This window comes from Aspergillus lentulus, assembly GCF_001445615.1.
Source record: "Aspergillus lentulus DNA, contig: Alt17, strain: IFM 54703, whole genome shotgun sequence".
In the NCBI taxonomy this organism is placed as follows: Eukaryota; Fungi; Ascomycota; class Eurotiomycetes; order Eurotiales; family Aspergillaceae; genus Aspergillus; species Aspergillus lentulus.
This window is the reverse complement of record NW_028322112.1, coordinates 1,677,337-1,693,934: the sequence shown is the minus strand read 5'-3', so window position 1 is coordinate 1,693,934 and position 16,598 is coordinate 1,677,337. Positions and strand designations below refer to the sequence as shown.

Here is a 16,598-nt window from a genome sequence, read left to right as displayed (position 1 = left end):
CTACTACTCGACCTTTGGATCAAGCAATGGAGGTTGCTGGATATAGATCTATGCTAGCCTGAAAGTCTCAACCCTGGACGAGCCAGATGACGATCTGACCCTCTGGACCTGTTCTCCCTGCATGATCGAATCATGATGAAGATATGTATCGCCGATGAGTAACCACTCTCTTCCCCACCGCCGTAGAATAAAAGGCAGACTCCCCCCAAATAGTACGACTACCTGGTCTCCTGGCTGCATCATTTGCGGACCAAGTCCGACAAGTCCTGATCTCGTTCTGTACATTCGCCTATTGCGCGAATAGACCCAAAGAGGATGCGTATATGCATTCTCATCGCCAGGGAGGTCCGCTAATTGTCCCTCAGGCACTAGGTCTGGGTAGGACGATCCCTGAGCGGGTGGATGTGCTTGCAGCCACGCCAAAATGTTACTCTTTACCTGCCTTCTCAAGGCGTCCCAAGCGCCAACTCTGGAGTTCTGCCAGGAGACTTGCTGATTGTGGAACATGCCAATCACCCCTAGTATGCCGGCAGCTATTGTTTGCAAGAAAGCAACATCTAGAGCCTCGCTTGTCCCCGTGTACTGGAAGCCGGGACGCGGAAACAACGGAAAGTTGAAAAGCTGAGACCATACCTGTTCTATTGGCGGCTTTTCTGTGTACTTGTAGTGAATAAGGTCGCTCACAGCGTCAACCAGATCAACACGATAACCGTCCAGCTGGAGAACATCTGGCTCGACTGATGGACCGTTGAGGGGTGAATCGTGAAGCTCCGCGAAATACCGATAGTGGCCATTCATTGGAATACCCGCGAGACACAAACCAGGGGGTAAGAGAGACACTGAGCGTTCTTCGTGCAGCTTAGGAACCCACGATGGCCAATTGTCCTGTAACGGATGTGTGCTATGCTGTACGAGCCATAATATGTCGAGCTTTCGTGGCTGCTGGCGCACGCTGAACCTTGTAAAGTCTCTATAGACTTCTCGCACAGGCTTGGAATAGTTTGGTCTCAGGGCAGCAGGCCTGAGGAAGTTGATATCCGGCCCGAGTGAGTTCACCTTGTCCGAGAGCCATATGACCCCGCGCCGGAGGAGCGACAAGGCCCTCGAATTATGCGCACCTTCGACTTGGGTCAGTGCCAAAACAGGCTGCAATCCTTCGTCCGAGATCCCAAGCAGAGCAAAGATCCGATCGCGGGGATCGGTGCATTTGAAGTTGCGGATCCCTCCAAGTAAAGTGAACATCTTGCCGACAGATCCCTCCACGAATTGCCGTTTTCGCGACACCAAGATCTTCCGTCTGGCAAGGACAAAGGTACTCCAGAAAGACACCGTACCATCCGGATAATCCAGGCCCTGAGCATCCAGGATAACCCCGCGGAAATTACAGACGTAGGTCTGCAGCGAGAGCAGATCAAAGAAATCCATCTCGTGCTGACCGCATTTCGCGATGCAGCGTTGCGAGGCGACGACCTCCTGTATACACCACACGCGCTCAAAGTACTGCCCTGCAAAAAGACGAGCGAGTGCATCAGTCGCCCGTGGCTCTGACGCCATCGATTCAAACATGATAACGTCCGCTTCAGTCTTCATCGAGTAGAGTGTCCGCCCATCGGTTGCACTCGTCGCGGTTTCACTGATATCCTTCTGCAACTCGGAAAATCTCCTCGCAAAATCGAACGCTTCTGCTGTCTCTGGCACACCAGGGCCAAGCCATGCAATGACCGCGACTGCATGCTTATATACTAGACGCATGTAACCCACCTGACGCTCTCGCTCGCTCAAATCCTCCTGATTGATGCACACCGCATCGACCCAGAGCCTGCGGTGAGCATGAGGGAGACGAAGGTGGCGAAGCGCAATGTCGAGGTTTAGGGTTATGCTGAGTTGGCCATTACCGCAGTAGAGGGGCACTGGCGCCCGCTCGCTGCCCCATACATACGACAGGGCTTCCGGAGGCCATGGAAAATGCTCAATATCGACAATGTCGAGAGTACAATATAGTGGATCGTGCTCTGTGCCAGCGTAGAGAGTCAAAATCCGTGTGAATGCGGGACTCTGGCCCAGTTCGTCGATGGGAGGCAGGGGTATATATTGGTACCGCGCCATATTGCGGTCAAAATAAGAATGTCCTCAAGGGACCAAAGGAAGGAATCAAAGGTTTGTTAAAGAGAATGTGGGGTTGAGGCTGTGGAGGCTAAGATTGATCGGCTGATTCAATACGAGAACGCCCGGCTATCACGGTGGTTTAGCCTATTGGTCGAAAGGTATAGGAAGCAGGGTATCTTGCAATAGTGAAAGACAACATGAGAAAGATTGAAATGCTCTGATGCAAGTTAGGTTCTTGGAGAGCTCATATAGGCCTTGATAATAAGGCGCTGTCGAGGAGACATGGTCACATGAACTGAAGCTGGGCTAGGTTTGATCAATGGTTAGCAGCGAGATACCTTGTTCCAGGCTCATATACATAGGTTCAGAATTATCTTTATATAGTAAGCCCTAACTGCGCACTCCCGGAATGGAACCAGCATCGACCTGTCCTGGAGTAAATGGCAATACTTGCTTCCCAGGATGCAATTCGAGCGGAAATCTTAATAATTGTGGCATTGGGTGTCAGTTGATGAATTAACGACTATATTAGACGGGTTCAAGGATAGAAACACCGTCAGGATAGCATTAATATATGTCATCGTGGCCTCTATATCCCTGCTCGACAATAAAGCCAGCTCATCTCTTTTCAAGGGACTGCTTACTACTAAAGCACACTACAACGAATATGTGGTTACATTGTCCAATATGGGTCAATGCACACCAGTGACCAACTATATATTTCTCCCCGGCAAGCGCCTTGGCTAGCCTTTGTTAGCCACCTTAGCCTTGTCTTCTCCACGAATTAGAGACCCTTGCCGCCTAAACGAGTCATGCCAAGGTCTGTTGGATGTGCCAAACAAGGCTGGCTTCCCAAGTTCCCCTGAAGGCTGAATCTGCTCCGCAACGAGACGGACAAGGCTCATACTCCATGATCCTCGCTCGCTTTTCCCTTACTTTCCTTCTTACAAACAGGAGAGAGGGCAGTTCTCATCAAGATGGAAGTTAATAGCGCCGTTGCCCTTCGGCGACTGTCGCTGAGCACAGTATCTAGCCCCAGCTATCAAGCGCCTGAGTATTCCGAGGATGATCTCTCCCCGGACTCTGCCACGTCTCACAATGAGGAGCCGCCGGCATATTCGCGCGCACCTCCAGCAACCCAGGTCCCTGGACGAGGTTACAGTACAACGCTTCATCGCTCGCCAGGTGTTTTGCTGCCCACCCTTCTGTATGCAGCGCTGGCAATCTATGCGTGGGTTGCGATCGTCTACCTTTCCTTCCGTCCCATGAGCGCCAAGTCGTGGGATGCACTTCTAAAAGGGCATTATTCCTATCCCGGATCCTTGGACTATGTCCCGAACGAAGGCATTTATCGCTCTGCCGTGGTGATCAGGACCCTTATCATTATCATCACTCTCCCTTGGCTTTCCGCAGTATGCGCAAGTGCAGCGGTCATCTATGTACAGAATCAAAAGACGGCCGACAGCCTGCGAATGCGCCAAGTCACAAATCTGGCAGACCGTCGATGGTTGGATATCAGCCTGTACAAAGCCCTTGGCTCCGGAGGATGGAAGAAGCATGGCAGTACATTCATGGCTCTTGCCATCGTGCTTCATCTGATTGCCGGCTTGACATATCCCATCCAGTCAATCTTCCTCGAAACAAAGACGGTCCGTGTCCCAGAGTCCATGGACAGGGTGGCTACCATAGCCGATCTCCCCAGCCTTAGATACCGTGACACGGCTACCTCGCTCATAGGCAATGACATCTTGACGGCTCGCCGAGCACTCAGCGACGCAAACTCCGTCAACGTCCAGCCGTTCTTGTGGCAAAACACGTCAGGGATACAATTACATACCCTGAATAACATCCTGTCCATGAACGACTCGTTCTATGCTCAGCTTCCGACTGGATTCAACACGGGTGTACTGCGACAGTTTGCGCCTCGCGTGAACTCCACCGCCACGTACGAGACTATCCCTGCCAGCGAATTTCCGTCGAATTGCGACAGTATTCCGGGGTCTTTTTATTCCAGATACTATTCCGAATACACAGTATACGAATACCATAGAAGCTGGGGAGTCACGGCCTGCATGCCTGCCAATTTGACTAAATCACAGTGGCAGAAGACGCGAGATCGTCAGGAGTTCTCTGAAACCCTTTATTTGAATTTCACGAGCACACAGGGATCCTCCGGCAACACGCCCGCTGACGGCAAGCTGTACCGAATCACAGTCAACACCACAGCTGGATACTTCGAGCTGCCAAACTACATGAATGAAGGAGTCCCCGGTCCACTCTTGGAGCATGACCCCGTTAGCCTCTGCGGCGCAGACTGTCGCTACCAGACTTTTGATACTGATATGAGCGCCAACTGGATCCGTCGCGATAACATTACCACCACAAACACCCTCGCCGCAGCATCCTGGGACCCAATCGCAACAGCCAACAAAGGGCCGCTTCTCACGACGGCCCTCGCAATGTTTGGTCCAGGGTCTTTCCTGGACACATTCGCTGCGAAGCTCTCGGCCATCAACGACAACTTCAACAGAACCGGCTTCCAAGGGAATGTCTGTCTTGACGCCCCCCCACTCCTCAACCTGATGCTGTATGAGTCATACGGCCCCAAGCATTACTGCCTGGATGCTTATGTGGGGACGCTCTACATGGGCAGCTACGCGGACACCCTCATCCATGAGTGGCTCGGCTACTTCCTGGAGGCCGAGGACCGATTCCCCATGGTCTTCACAGCGGCAGCCTTCCTATCCAACAAGCAAATTCTGGAGTCAGCGACTGGCCAGTGGTGGATACACCAGGACCTCGGGTCCGAGATGACCATCCCAACCATCTCCTCCGCAGGGATAATCGTCGGCTCGATTATGATGGCCCTATACATCATCCCAATGCTGGGACTCGCATTCTACGCGTCTTGGTACCCACGGTGGACGCAGCGGTTAGACTCTTTCACGATGCTGCGTTTCGGGGCTGCGATTGGCGATAAACTGCTCCCTCTGCGGGTGGCTAGGTCAGTGGATCAGATTCCGGTATTGGACGAGATTCCGGGTGTTGTGAGGGATGTGTCTATTCCGGATGGAGATGAGGTTCTGCCAATGGGTACTTTGGGACTTGGGGATGGACTGCCTTTGCAGGGACAGCGTCGGTATGAGGCTTTTAAGGAGAGCGATGAGGTTTTGACACAGGCGGAGCACAGGACGCTGCGGTCGAGAATGAATGATGATCCGGTACAGGGGTGATCAATGCGAAGAGGTGCTGTATTTGGCAATAACCGTGTTATATTGTGTACATAGATAAATTTGTGGGACACGTCTAACAGCTGTCCTACTCCAGCTTTCCATTTCTTGTCAGTCCATGAATGGGCGAGAATAACGTATCGACCAATGTCATTGGGAAGATTTGTGATCTAGCTACAACTGAGCACGTTCAAGAACTTGTACGATCGCACTGTCGGACGTGGTCACTCTTTGTCACGTACTTGAGCCAGCGAAACTCAGAATCCACCCTATACCTCCGATTCCTGCGAGTATCTCTGCCAGTGTTTGGAAGCTCTGGCTGAAGGCCTCCGCGATGAGAATTATCTTTATTTGCAGGCATCGATCTGAGCGTGACAGCATATGTTTCGGCGCTTGTAGCAATGTCAGCTGGTAAATGCTTGTCCTCGAGGTACTGGGCCAACATGTGTTGGAAGATCGTCCCACCTATGGCGACACCCATACAGAGACCGATGCTGCGTGTGAAGCAGCAACAGGTAGTGGCGTTTATGAGATCCTGGGTCATGGAATTTGCCTGCGCCGCCCAGATATGCGAGACAAGGAGGATACCGAGTTAAAGTTGAGCTTGTCTGAAGGGAGAGATACTCTCAAATAATGGTGCCACCGAGTGTGCTGTGATGGTTGAATGTGCTCAAAGGACGAATCAGAAAGCGAGACCGCGAGATTACTTAGGAACTATATGCTTCAAGATACAAGTTTATCTAGGTTGTATGATACCGACTGCTTGTGGCAGGAGCATCTCGGTTAAATATACATTGTGCTTAACTACTCTAACATTTTGTCCCTAAATTCCCTGACTCCGTTCCTGTAGCTTTACCGATCTAATGTACAAATCAAAACACAACCTCTGCGCCAATTATCACCGTATGCTATGGTCAGTGACCAGATGATTCCCTTTGAGATTCCTTCATCACCAAGCTGGGCATCACGGATTATCCGAATCAAAACATGGAGAAAATGGGTATTCAATAACGGAAAGAAATGCCAGAATGCAACGGGTCGAACGACAGAAAAAGGTAAGATGAGACGCCGAGCAACTTTCCCAAGGGGGCCAAGCTCCCGCAGACACAAGAGCCAGGTCGAGTCGGGCAACTTCAGGCAGCATCAATTCTATTAGGACGGCGTGCAAGATGCTGATGATCACTCGCCAAAATGAACTAGACCTCTGCTGTCTGCGCAGAAACCACCGAATCTCTTCTCTTATCCTCGGCGGCCTCCTTCATGAACGGGCTCCGGGCTCTAATATCCTTGCCCCAGATGAAGACCGCCACAGGAGCAAAAGCCAAGACCAGCGACACAAAGCCCAGTAGCGAACTGGCTCACTGGAAACCGAGATTGGCGTACATGCTCTGAGCCGCCATGGGAAGAAAGGCGATGAAAACGTTCTCACCCAGCCCGATAGCGCCCACGGCACTTCCGGCATACTTGCTGTAGGCATCGACCAGGTAATTGGCAATGCTCACCAGGACACATGTGGAGCCAGCGCCCACCATGGCCAAGCCGATGGCAGGGGCGATCCACGGGATGAAAGTATAGGAGGTCCAGGCATAGACGAACATTCCTCCTGTGACGCCGACCAAACCTCCAGCCAGCGCCTGATACAGACGGGCTTCCGGGATCTCTGTTCCCGGGATTTCGGTGTTTCGGAGCGCTGAGTTATAGTACCACCGGTTGGTGAGCAGACAGAAGATCCAGCCGAGGATTTCCCCAATGACAATGGCGACCTGGACATAACCCGATTGAACGGCATCGAAGCCATGTAATTCCACAAAAACCTGCTCGGCCGATTGAGTGAACAGATAGATCGTTCCCATGCTGAAGGCAGACCACATGGTCGCGACAAAGACAACCGATTCCGTGCAGAACATATACAAAGGGCGCTGCACGCTCTTGAGAACGACCTTGAGGACTGAGGTGGTGTCCAGCTCGTCCTGCGTGTAGGTTTTCTTCCCTTCTTTACGCAGCTTCTGTGCACGGGCCCGCAGAATAGCCGAGCCACGGGTTTCTGGCAGAGCGAAGATGAACAGGGGGAAGAAGACGCCGGTCCAGATGAGCTGCGAGTAACCGATCCACCGCCACGAGAGGAACTGGAAGATGGAGGCACCCACAACGGGTCCCATACTGCTGGAAACCACGTAGGTAGTGATGTACATGCTCATAGGCACCGTTCGTGCCCGGTTCCCAACAAACACGTTGGAGATAATTCCAGCCACAGTGTTAGCTAGGATCGCAACGCATCCTCCAGAGAAGAAGCGCGTGACAATCAGGGTCGCAAAGTTCTGCGCCACACCGGTGGGAATCAAGAAGCAAATGTAAATCAGATAGACGACCAGGAAGACATAGCGGATGCCAAAATCTTCCATGACCGGTAGCAAGAACAAGGAGAAGAGGGCGCCGCCAATACCCCAGGACGTGACCGGCCAGTAGGAATGCGGGAAGGTCGACTCATCAATGTTGAATGCCTCATCGATGGCATAGTGCGCCGTGGTGATGATGGTACCATTCATCAAGGCGATGAATGTTGCAAACAGCCCTATCCCCACGACTCCACATTTCTTCCAATTGGGCCAATTGATGGGGTTCTCGGGATCAAGGGGGCCATCCCATGTCAAGACGATGGTTTCAGGATCATAACATGGGCCTGCAATCGCATATCAGTGTTACTGTTGACAGATGCCCGAGGGCAAACGGGATCTTATTACTTACCCTTGGGATGTGAGAAAGGGGCCGGCGCCTTGGTGGCCTTGCAATTGTCCACGATAATCGGCATTCTGATCGGAATGGAAGATTATGACCGGATAAGGGAATAAGAAGATACTGCGCCTATATACATGGAAAGGTAACAATTCCCAAGAGAGGCGTTTTTTGCAGTATTATTATTTATCGACAGTCTCAAAAAGCCGATTCCATTATGTATCGTCGTCGACGAAGTAATGGAGAAGACCTGCGTTGATCTAGGTGCTTCTGAGTTTATTACTGCTTCTCATTTTATTACCTGAGAAAGGTTAGAAATCTTTTACCTCTCTCTTTTTCTTCCTAGCTTCTATTTACTAACAACGTCTGACTACCCGATCTGGATCTGTACAGACGTTTTCTTCAACCACGGACCTGGTAAACCTACGGATCGCCTCCTACGTGCCTTAAGATCTCTTAAGATCTGCCAAGCAAGTCTTGGCGGCGTAAACTGCCCAAAAGGGAGTCTCATATGCCGTCTTCCGAATATCAAGTTATTCAGGAAGATTCGAAGCTCATCAGCTATTTCAATCTTTTCCATTTGTCATGCTTACAGTCTCGAAAGCGGATGCCGTTACCCGCATTTGCACGCATGATGGCGGCCGGTCGAGCCGGGCGATTACTCTGCCCTACGACACTCACCCATGCAAGTATGCCATTAGATCTTATATTATCCAAAAAAAGCAGCTGGTTTTCTTATCATTTACACCTTTACCTCCACGCACAGGGGCGTGTCGCCGCACACGGATTATCAAATGCATAGTCATTGGTGCTAAAAAGTGTCGGATTATTGTAGGTTCAGATATAGAATAAGCCGATAGGTATAGGCAGTTGAACAATTGTGAATAAGCAGGCCTCTCATAACCACCACAACATTGACCCTTCTATTTCATTGGCGGTGATATCACTATCTCACATACGTTATTACATTGTAATCCAACTCTTCATGCCTTCTCAAGTCGTTGATAGATCATGGCTCCCGCAGTAAGCCAAGGAGCGACCCACAAGCAACCCAATCCAGCGTACGAGCGCACCTTAAAGTATCTCCAGCCCGTCAATGTGCCCGCCAGAACCGTAGCGCCGATGATCGCCTTTTCTTCCAAAGTCCGGACTCCCAATCTCGACCATTGAATGTTGAGGAGGGCTGATATAGATGTCAGCAGGTTGGGGGAACACTGAGTAGCGGATGGGAACTTACCAGAAGCAGCCAGCAGAGCGTTCACCATATCCCAGGCAGTGGTCGCTGTGGCCTTTCCTAGTGCATGCTTTTCGTCCGAGGGGATTGTAGCAATAGCCGGGTCGACTTGGTTGATCCCGAATATGATGTGTCCGGGGATGGAAATGGCGTTGATTGCCGCGGAGGCATAGTACATTGTTGTTGGGACGAAAGACATCTTGAATGAGTTGAATAGTACGAGATGGCTTAGCAAACACTGTATAAATCAGAGGATAGTGTTTTATGGCGTCTAAATTGGAGGAAAGGTTTGTTTACACCCAGAAGGACTGGGTGGCTCGATATATTTATGGATTCCGGGGAAGATTTGGCCTCATTTATCAGCTTAGTTTAGGAACCCAACCAGATTATAAATCATTCTAGGCGATTATGCGTTGCTCCTGGCTGTGGGCTGAGCACAATCTATCGAAGTTATTAGCAATTGAACTAGTGTTCCTGATCCCTCTGAGAAACGAGATTCAGAATCCTATACAAACCTTGATGCTTACTGGTCAGTCTTGGCGAATTTTGATGCTTCTCTGGTTAGTGCCAGACTTTATCATGCCGATAAGCGCGGAGTGCTGCTTGATTGGCTTTTATGTATTTTGATTTTAACCTTAATACTTAGTTAGCTATCAATCACCCCTAAGCCACTACCATCCCCGACTCGCGGAGATCAATGGGTTGGGCTGCGCTTGAACGATTGAAGTCATATTTTACAGGCAATTTGAATTGAGTCTAGCTAGTATGACATACTCGACTGTAAGTCCACTAGCCCCAGTAAGACCACGAAGAGCACGATTGAGCGCTCCAAAAGTGAAGATGCAGGTTATGTAGATATGCTCCGGTTGACTCCAGTGGTTTTGTACTCATGTAGGATCCTACAAATGCTTTATACGAGGCCTAATCCTGTCAGTCAACTACCTATAAGGTCCGCTAGTCTCATACTATGACTAATACGGAAAGCTGTGACAGCGGACTTATGCTTTCAAGGATGCGAATCTGTCTAGCGTAGATAGCATGATTCCCGGGAATCTGGGAAGCTCGAGCCTTAATGAATTTCTTAAAACTGCTTCAGTCTTGCAGAGCTGTATTCCAGCTGGCGGAAAGTCTTACGCCTTCAGGATGTCAGTTTGAGATTTCTGCTCCACTGCAGCCAATTAGCGCTGATCAGCGATGATCATGCTTTATCAATGTGTCCAACCAACCACAATGAAATCTAACACGATGAAGGTGAGAGACTAATTTTACAGGTCCACTGGTTGAAAAGCAATGTGACTATCTGCAATTAACTCAATTAATAAAGTGGTCAGATACATCATACGATCATACATATATAAAAGAGCGGGCATATCTTTCTATAAACAGAATAGCGCACGGACATTGAAAATTGCCCCTAGGATTATCCAATACTCCGATTCGACAATCAACGGCAATAGTGGAGCCTCAAGAACTTCCCCTGACTGCAACTCTGAGTCTCTGGCAACTGTTTTGATCCAACATCGAACCAACTTCCCGCAGTTGCTTCTGTATGTGGCGCACCATTCTTCTCCGCGCCATCGTGATCGATTCTTAAAATATCAGCCGCCATGGATGTCGCTCTCGAGCTTCTCGATCCCCTCATTCTGGACAAAGCCTATGCCTGGTTGCTGCCCTCCGATCCCAGTCTCCCCGATCCGACGTCGCGATGGGATCGTGACAACATCTATCGTCAAGTCATCTCGATTCTGATCATCACGCAACTCGGCGCGACCTCCCTCTACCTCTTTTTCAGCGCGCTCTCCTACTACTTCATCTTCGACCGACGGCTCGAGTACCATCCGCGATTCTTGCCGAATCAAATCCGCCAAGAGATCAAATCATCGCTGTCCGCCGTTCCCTTTATAAACATTCTGACTCTGCCCTGGTTCCTGGCTGAGGTCCGTGGCAAAAGCTTGTTGTACCGCTCAGTCAGCGACTATGGCTGGCCCTGGCTGGTGATCTCGTCTATCCTCTACATGGCGTTCAATGATATCGCCATCTACTGGATTCATCGCCTAGAGCATCACCCCAGCGTATACAAGTACATTCACAAGCCACATCACAAATGGATCGGTTGGTTTTCACAGACTTCCATGTGCGAGTAAGTGCATGCTGACGATATGTAGTTCCCACGCCATGGGCTGCGCTGGCATTCCACCCGCTAGATGGATACGTGCAGTCTCTGCCATACCAGTGAGTATCCCGGTCCCTCGTCCCAGTGATTCTTCAAGGCCATCCTTCTAACAATCAACAGCGTCTTCGTCTTCATCTGTCCCATGCAGCGACATTTATACATGGCCCTCTTCGGTGCGGTCCAGATCTGGACCATCTTCATTCACGACGGCGACATGATTTCGGGCCATTGGACGGAGAAATTCATCAACAGCCCCGCGCATCATACGTTGCACCATATGTATTTCACCGTCAACTATGGGCAATACTTCACCTGGGCCGACACCTATTTCGGGTCGCACCGGGCCCCGGAGCCCGCGCTGGATCCGCTCCATGATGCGCTCAAGGTGATGCGGGCGAAAGGACTCGTGGATGAGCAGGGCAACCCTATCAAGAAACCAAAGGGGGAGTAAAGGGTCTTGATGTCCCGAGAATAGAGGAGTTGGGTAAATATGCATATGACGATCTGACGAAGAGTCGTTTCCTGTACAACCACAAATTAGAGCAATACTTAATGTTAATAGATCTTGATGCAAGTTTCATTACTGGCCCCAGTGCTTTTCAGAAGGTGGCAAATTGCCCAGGACGGTCAACGTTTGATTATGCCTCAAGTTACCGCTATGATTCGCTCCGAGTTTGCTTCTACCTCAAGAATGTCATGCTGCGGATGTAATCACTGCAAGTGGAAACGAGATCTGTAGGTGCGCGCATCGATAGAGTAGTTTCAGTTCTCTCAGTGATTGTGGGAGTAGCCTAAGAGCGATTTGGCTGAAGTTCTATACAGAACCAACTACAGCCCTGCATGTAGTGCCTATAATTATGGACTCTATCCACTGATCATTCACTCCTTGAAGCCCCAGTCTCCGTTATTAAACTCAGAGCTCCAGCTGCGTTCCATTAATGGAAAGGCATGTCCATAAGCTTTCCAGCGTGTCTGGTCCGCACACAAACGCTCGATGTCCTCCAAACTCTTAAATTCAAACACGAAGACAATCTGCGAATTGCCCTATCATTTCATGCAGGACATTAGATTGTTTCTAGGAAATACATGAGATAGCGGAAACCGAAGTTCCCCGAGGGGAACAAAGGAGGAAGTAAAGGCTAGGATGGATTAAGGGCCGGAAAACGGGGTATAGATGGCAGGCCCACTGTACCTGAAGGTGATATCAGTTGGGAAACTATAGCAACTGTGCCATTTAGCGAACATTGAGATACTAGCCAATAGCATCCTAGTGTGACGATGGATTAAGCCAGGGCCATTTGTTCATTACAGCCAACACTAGAAAGTACGGCAAACAGAAACCCAAGATTGGGCTTTGCGAAATGTGTTTTTGGGCTTTTCTGCCGACGTTGAGCAAAATCTAGATCCAAACTTGCGGCTGAAGAAGTGGTGGTCAATAATGATCCTCTAACTATAATGTGCGTCGGGACTTGCAGAGCGTTATAAATGCACACCCCACTTTCATATCAACCTGTGTTCTCAAGGCTTAGTAAAGATGCCGAGTGCTTATATAGCATGGACATCGAATACAATTTCCCATGGATCGGGGTAAATGAGCACGGAAGGAAAGTTTGCCCCGAAGGAGATTAATTAAGCTTATGCTGACAGCCAAGCTTGATGACGCGGCTTATGGGAGAAAGAATCATTCGACTGCACTAGGGAAGGAATCACGGTATGACCGAGCATAGCTGCAGAAGAGTCATTCGCTTGGAGACCCTCTTTCTGTTGTGTCTAGACTTCGGATTCGAACTCCGGAGATTTCAGCCGAGCTATAACAACAAGCGGGTCATAACGGCATAGCATGGGATAAGCATCTGGGAAATTGGGTGAGAGTCTGTGCAGCCACTTAGGATCAACTTTGAATGTCGGAGTTGGATGGACTGTATGCCTTAGTGCTTATCAATTGCTGACACCGTCATTTACTTTTGGCGGGTGCTTGATTGCAGCACAGAATTGATGATATAAAGGTGAGGAGCCACTTCCAGTCATCCCATTTTCCTCTCACAGAAAGCAATCAGTCATCATGCGTGCCACAACCTTTGCTTTGCTGACTGCCCTCAGTGCAGTACTTGTCCACGCCCAGGGATATAGTAAAGAGTGTTCTGATATCTATCTCAACGAAGGTTGGCTAGTTGCAACCTGTCCAAAGGATGACGGCAATGGCAACACCACTAGCAGCGTCTATCTGCCAAACAAGATTGCCAACGATAATGCTGTGCTCGAGGTGAGTGCTCGACTGTCATCACCTCCTTTTCTCTTACGGAGACTAACGCAAAGTACAGTGGGCCATCGAGTACGTCTGTCTTGCTTGGTGACCAGCATCTACTGATAGATTCCGCAGCGGACTTTACTGGAATTCCTGCAAGGACTGCGCGCTCACCAACAGCGGTTCAACTTTGCAATGCTCCTGCAGAGGCGCACCATCTCCGTACCGCAACACAACGTTGAATCTAGGTAAGGTCCTCCGAACATACGTTGGTGTGACCACTAACAGCTTTGTAGAGGAACATATCGCCAACTATGACGGGCACCTCCTTTCCAACCTCACTGGGCCCGTCACCACTGTTCCATCAGATTCCTCATATCCCATTCCCTCGGGATTTGAGGTGGAGCTTGACATGTCAACACTGAACAACTCGTGCGCCTCATCTGGAGCAACGATCATACTCAATCGCCCAACAAGCTGCTGGTATCTTAACCTCGGAGTAGAGTACTCCTGGGCATGCGGTAACTCGGTGAACAATCAGGGCTGGGAGATTGTAGGGTACTCGGATACAGATTGCACAAGTGACCCGGTTGCGGCCTTTACACAGGAAAACCAGGGCACTTGCTTGACGTTTTCGACAGGTGTCAAAGGCTTCTCAGTGACTCCACTGTGGAACGCGGATTAAACAATGGACGTACAGGAGACATAGTCTCTGTATGATTGTCTTCAGAAGTCAGGGGTCTGCGATTCTAGCTTTTATTGATCCCTACTTAAATGAACACAATTCCTGAAGTGAGCAACAGTACTACTATTCAAGATAATGTAAACTTAGCAAGTGTTTTGCGACACTGTGTCAAGTATCCGCTTGGCTGAGCAGTTCAGATCTTCACTATCATCAGAAGTTGAAACACATGAAGGAGTTCCTCTGAGATGTCGAAGAACCAAAGAAAACCTGGATGTCTTACTCAGTACCTGACACGAAGGAGACAGCTGGTATAGACGAATACAATTCCATTGGGAAGCTCCACTTTGGTCTCAGACAAGCCGAGAAACGAGAAGCAATAGCTACATCTCATTGTTCTATTGTCTCATCCGCCGAGTGTCTGATCCAACATGATGTCTTGAAAACAATGGCATTGTCCTTGTTGCAACTTGAGACAACAAGCTACAGCAGGAACATCTCCCTGAAAAACACGTATAAAAGTCAGTCGTCTACCACTGACGGCAAGACTCTCCTCCTCATCAAGCATCTCTGTTTTCAGAGCTATTTCGCCCTCTTCAACTGACCCCTCCAGCCTTGATCAGCTTCCATTGAACTTTTGCAAACCACTATTCTGTTTACCGGGAATACTTCTTGCGTAATGATGGTAAGTCTAATCCCCCATACCCGAAGTACCCCATATACTGACTAACCGATCTAGTCAATCAACGCCCCAGACTTGGTCACAGTCGCTGGCCACCACACCCAGCGTCCCGCCAACATGAGAGAAGTGGCAGAAATCTGGAAGAACATCCTGGTGAGGTTGTTCCCCAACAGAGAGTATGCTCCGTTCCCCTTCCAAGACACCCAGTACTACATCAATCTCGACCTGAACACTCACGGCTACTTGGGCCTAGGCTCCGTCGTGCGCACCCAGGGCTTTAACGCGGGCGTGCACTTCCTCCAGGTCAATTTCACGGCAGCTCCAGCGGACGGGTCCGCTTTCTCCTGGGAGGGAAACGAACACTTTCTGAAGCGGGAGCTGCGTCGCTCGCTGCAGAGTGTTCCTGAGGACCGGATGCGCGCCATTTACGGCCTGATTGCGATTGGAACTTATGTGCGCTTCTACAAGTACATGCCTGACGGTCGGTTTGCTCCTGTTACCTTTGTAGATGGCAAGCAGACACTGCATGTCCGCGGTGACCAGGCAGTCATCCGCGAATTCCTCGCCGGCGTCAAGGAAGAGTGGACGTGATGGGCGGATCAGGAATGTGGTTATGGTTGAGAACTTGTGAAGGGTAACTTATATTGTGATTTTTGGTGCTTTCATGCTTTTGGGATTTAGAATGCTATCTCTTGCAATGCTGATTACAGGCAAGACAGAACTAAGGATAAGGATGGGAAATATTGTGTACGGACAAAACCGTAGTTGTTTCCTAAAAGAGGCGCTTCAACTCTCTTCGTCCTTAGAAGCCTCACACGGTAATAGAAGCAACCCTGTCTCTATTCTCTCAGGCTTTATAGAACAGCCTGAGCCACAAAGTTTTCCAGACCTTGTGGATTGGCTCCCACAACTTCACCAATCTTGATCCCGTTTCTAAAGAGAACAAAGGTTGGCATGGCACGGATGCCGACCTCTTGAGAAATCAGCGCATTCTCATCGACATCAACTTTGTAGAATCCGACATCGCCATATGCGGGTTCATCCGACAGCTTCTCGAAGATGGGTGAAATAACTCGGCAAGGTCCACACCATGTTGCCCAGAAGTCGATTATAACAGGTTTGTTGCCGTTAATGAGTTCTTTGAACTGCTCGAACCTGCCGTGTTTTGGATTATTAGCACTAGACAATAGCCTGGGATAAAGGGATATTTTCAACTTCACTTACGAGGTGATGGCGGTAACAGGCATCTTGCTCTGGGGGTTCTCTTCTGCAGGATGACAAATGGAGGGTTGGGATAGTTTGTAAAGAATAAGGGTAACGCGAGATAATGAGGTTAGGAACAAGGAGAGAAATAACTTTGACCTGACCTTCCTCTTATATGGTTTCATGCAGCATTGCCCCTCCTCCTCCTCCTCCTCCTGCCCCACCGTTCAGCTGTACATGTACTTGTACTATAGTCTATATGGCTAGATTAGTGAATTACTCTGCAGGGCCCCACTTCAGCCGTGTGAGA

At 49.7% G+C, this 16,598-nt stretch overlaps 7 protein-coding genes across 7 annotated transcripts; 4 read left to right on the top strand and 3 right to left on the bottom strand.

Moving 5' to 3' along the window:
* Positions 1-48: 48 nt before the first annotated feature.
* ALT_9563 (HET domain-containing protein) lies at positions 49-2,106 on the bottom strand (the record flags this gene model as incomplete). Its single annotated transcript, XM_033560024.1, has 1 exon — positions 49-2,106. The coding sequence occupies one exon, from the start codon at positions 2,104-2,106 to the stop codon at positions 49-51; it is 2,058 nt and encodes a 685-aa protein (XP_033415915.1).
* Positions 2,107-3,083: 977 nt separating this feature from the next.
* ALT_9562 (uncharacterized protein) lies at positions 3,084-5,339 on the top strand (the record flags this gene model as incomplete). The annotated part of the gene is made up of 1 exon (XM_033560023.2): positions 3,084-5,339. One exon carries the CDS (start codon positions 3,084-3,086, stop codon positions 5,337-5,339), a length of 2,256 nt encoding a protein of 751 aa, XP_033415914.2.
* Positions 5,340-6,694: 1,355 nt separating this feature from the next.
* Positions 6,695-9,502, bottom strand: ALT_9561 (uncharacterized protein; the record flags this gene model as incomplete). The annotated part of the gene is made up of 4 exons (XM_033560022.2): positions 6,695-8,016; positions 8,082-8,146; positions 9,135-9,252; positions 9,307-9,502. 4 exons carry the CDS (start codon positions 9,500-9,502, stop codon positions 6,695-6,697), a joined length of 1,701 nt encoding a protein of 566 aa, XP_033415913.2.
* A 1,408-nt stretch (positions 9,503-10,910) lies between these two features.
* ALT_9560 (sterol desaturase family protein) lies at positions 10,911-11,927 on the top strand (the record flags this gene model as incomplete). The annotated part of the gene is made up of 3 exons (XM_033560020.2): positions 10,911-11,415; positions 11,469-11,535; positions 11,597-11,927. The coding sequence occupies 3 exons, from the start codon at positions 10,911-10,913 to the stop codon at positions 11,925-11,927; spliced, it is 903 nt and encodes a 300-aa protein (XP_033415911.2).
* A 1,611-nt stretch (positions 11,928-13,538) lies between these two features.
* ALT_9559 (CVNH domain-containing protein) lies at positions 13,539-14,406 on the top strand (the record flags this gene model as incomplete). The annotated part of the gene is made up of 4 exons (XM_033560019.2): positions 13,539-13,739; positions 13,798-13,808; positions 13,857-13,969; positions 14,018-14,406. 4 exons carry the CDS (start codon positions 13,539-13,541, stop codon positions 14,404-14,406), a joined length of 714 nt encoding a protein of 237 aa, XP_033415910.2.
* Positions 14,407-15,082: 676 nt separating this feature from the next.
* ALT_9558 (uncharacterized protein) lies at positions 15,083-15,676 on the top strand (the record flags this gene model as incomplete). Its single annotated transcript, XM_033560018.2, has 2 exons — positions 15,083-15,088; positions 15,143-15,676. The coding sequence occupies 2 exons, from the start codon at positions 15,083-15,085 to the stop codon at positions 15,674-15,676; spliced, it is 540 nt and encodes a 179-aa protein (XP_033415909.2).
* A 263-nt stretch (positions 15,677-15,939) lies between these two features.
* On the bottom strand, positions 15,940-16,332 carry ALT_9557 (thioredoxin family protein; the record flags this gene model as incomplete). The annotated part of the gene is made up of 2 exons (XM_033560017.2): positions 15,940-16,240; positions 16,310-16,332. 2 exons carry the CDS (start codon positions 16,330-16,332, stop codon positions 15,940-15,942), a joined length of 324 nt encoding a protein of 107 aa, XP_033415908.1.
* Between the last annotated feature and the right edge of the window lie 266 nt (positions 16,333-16,598).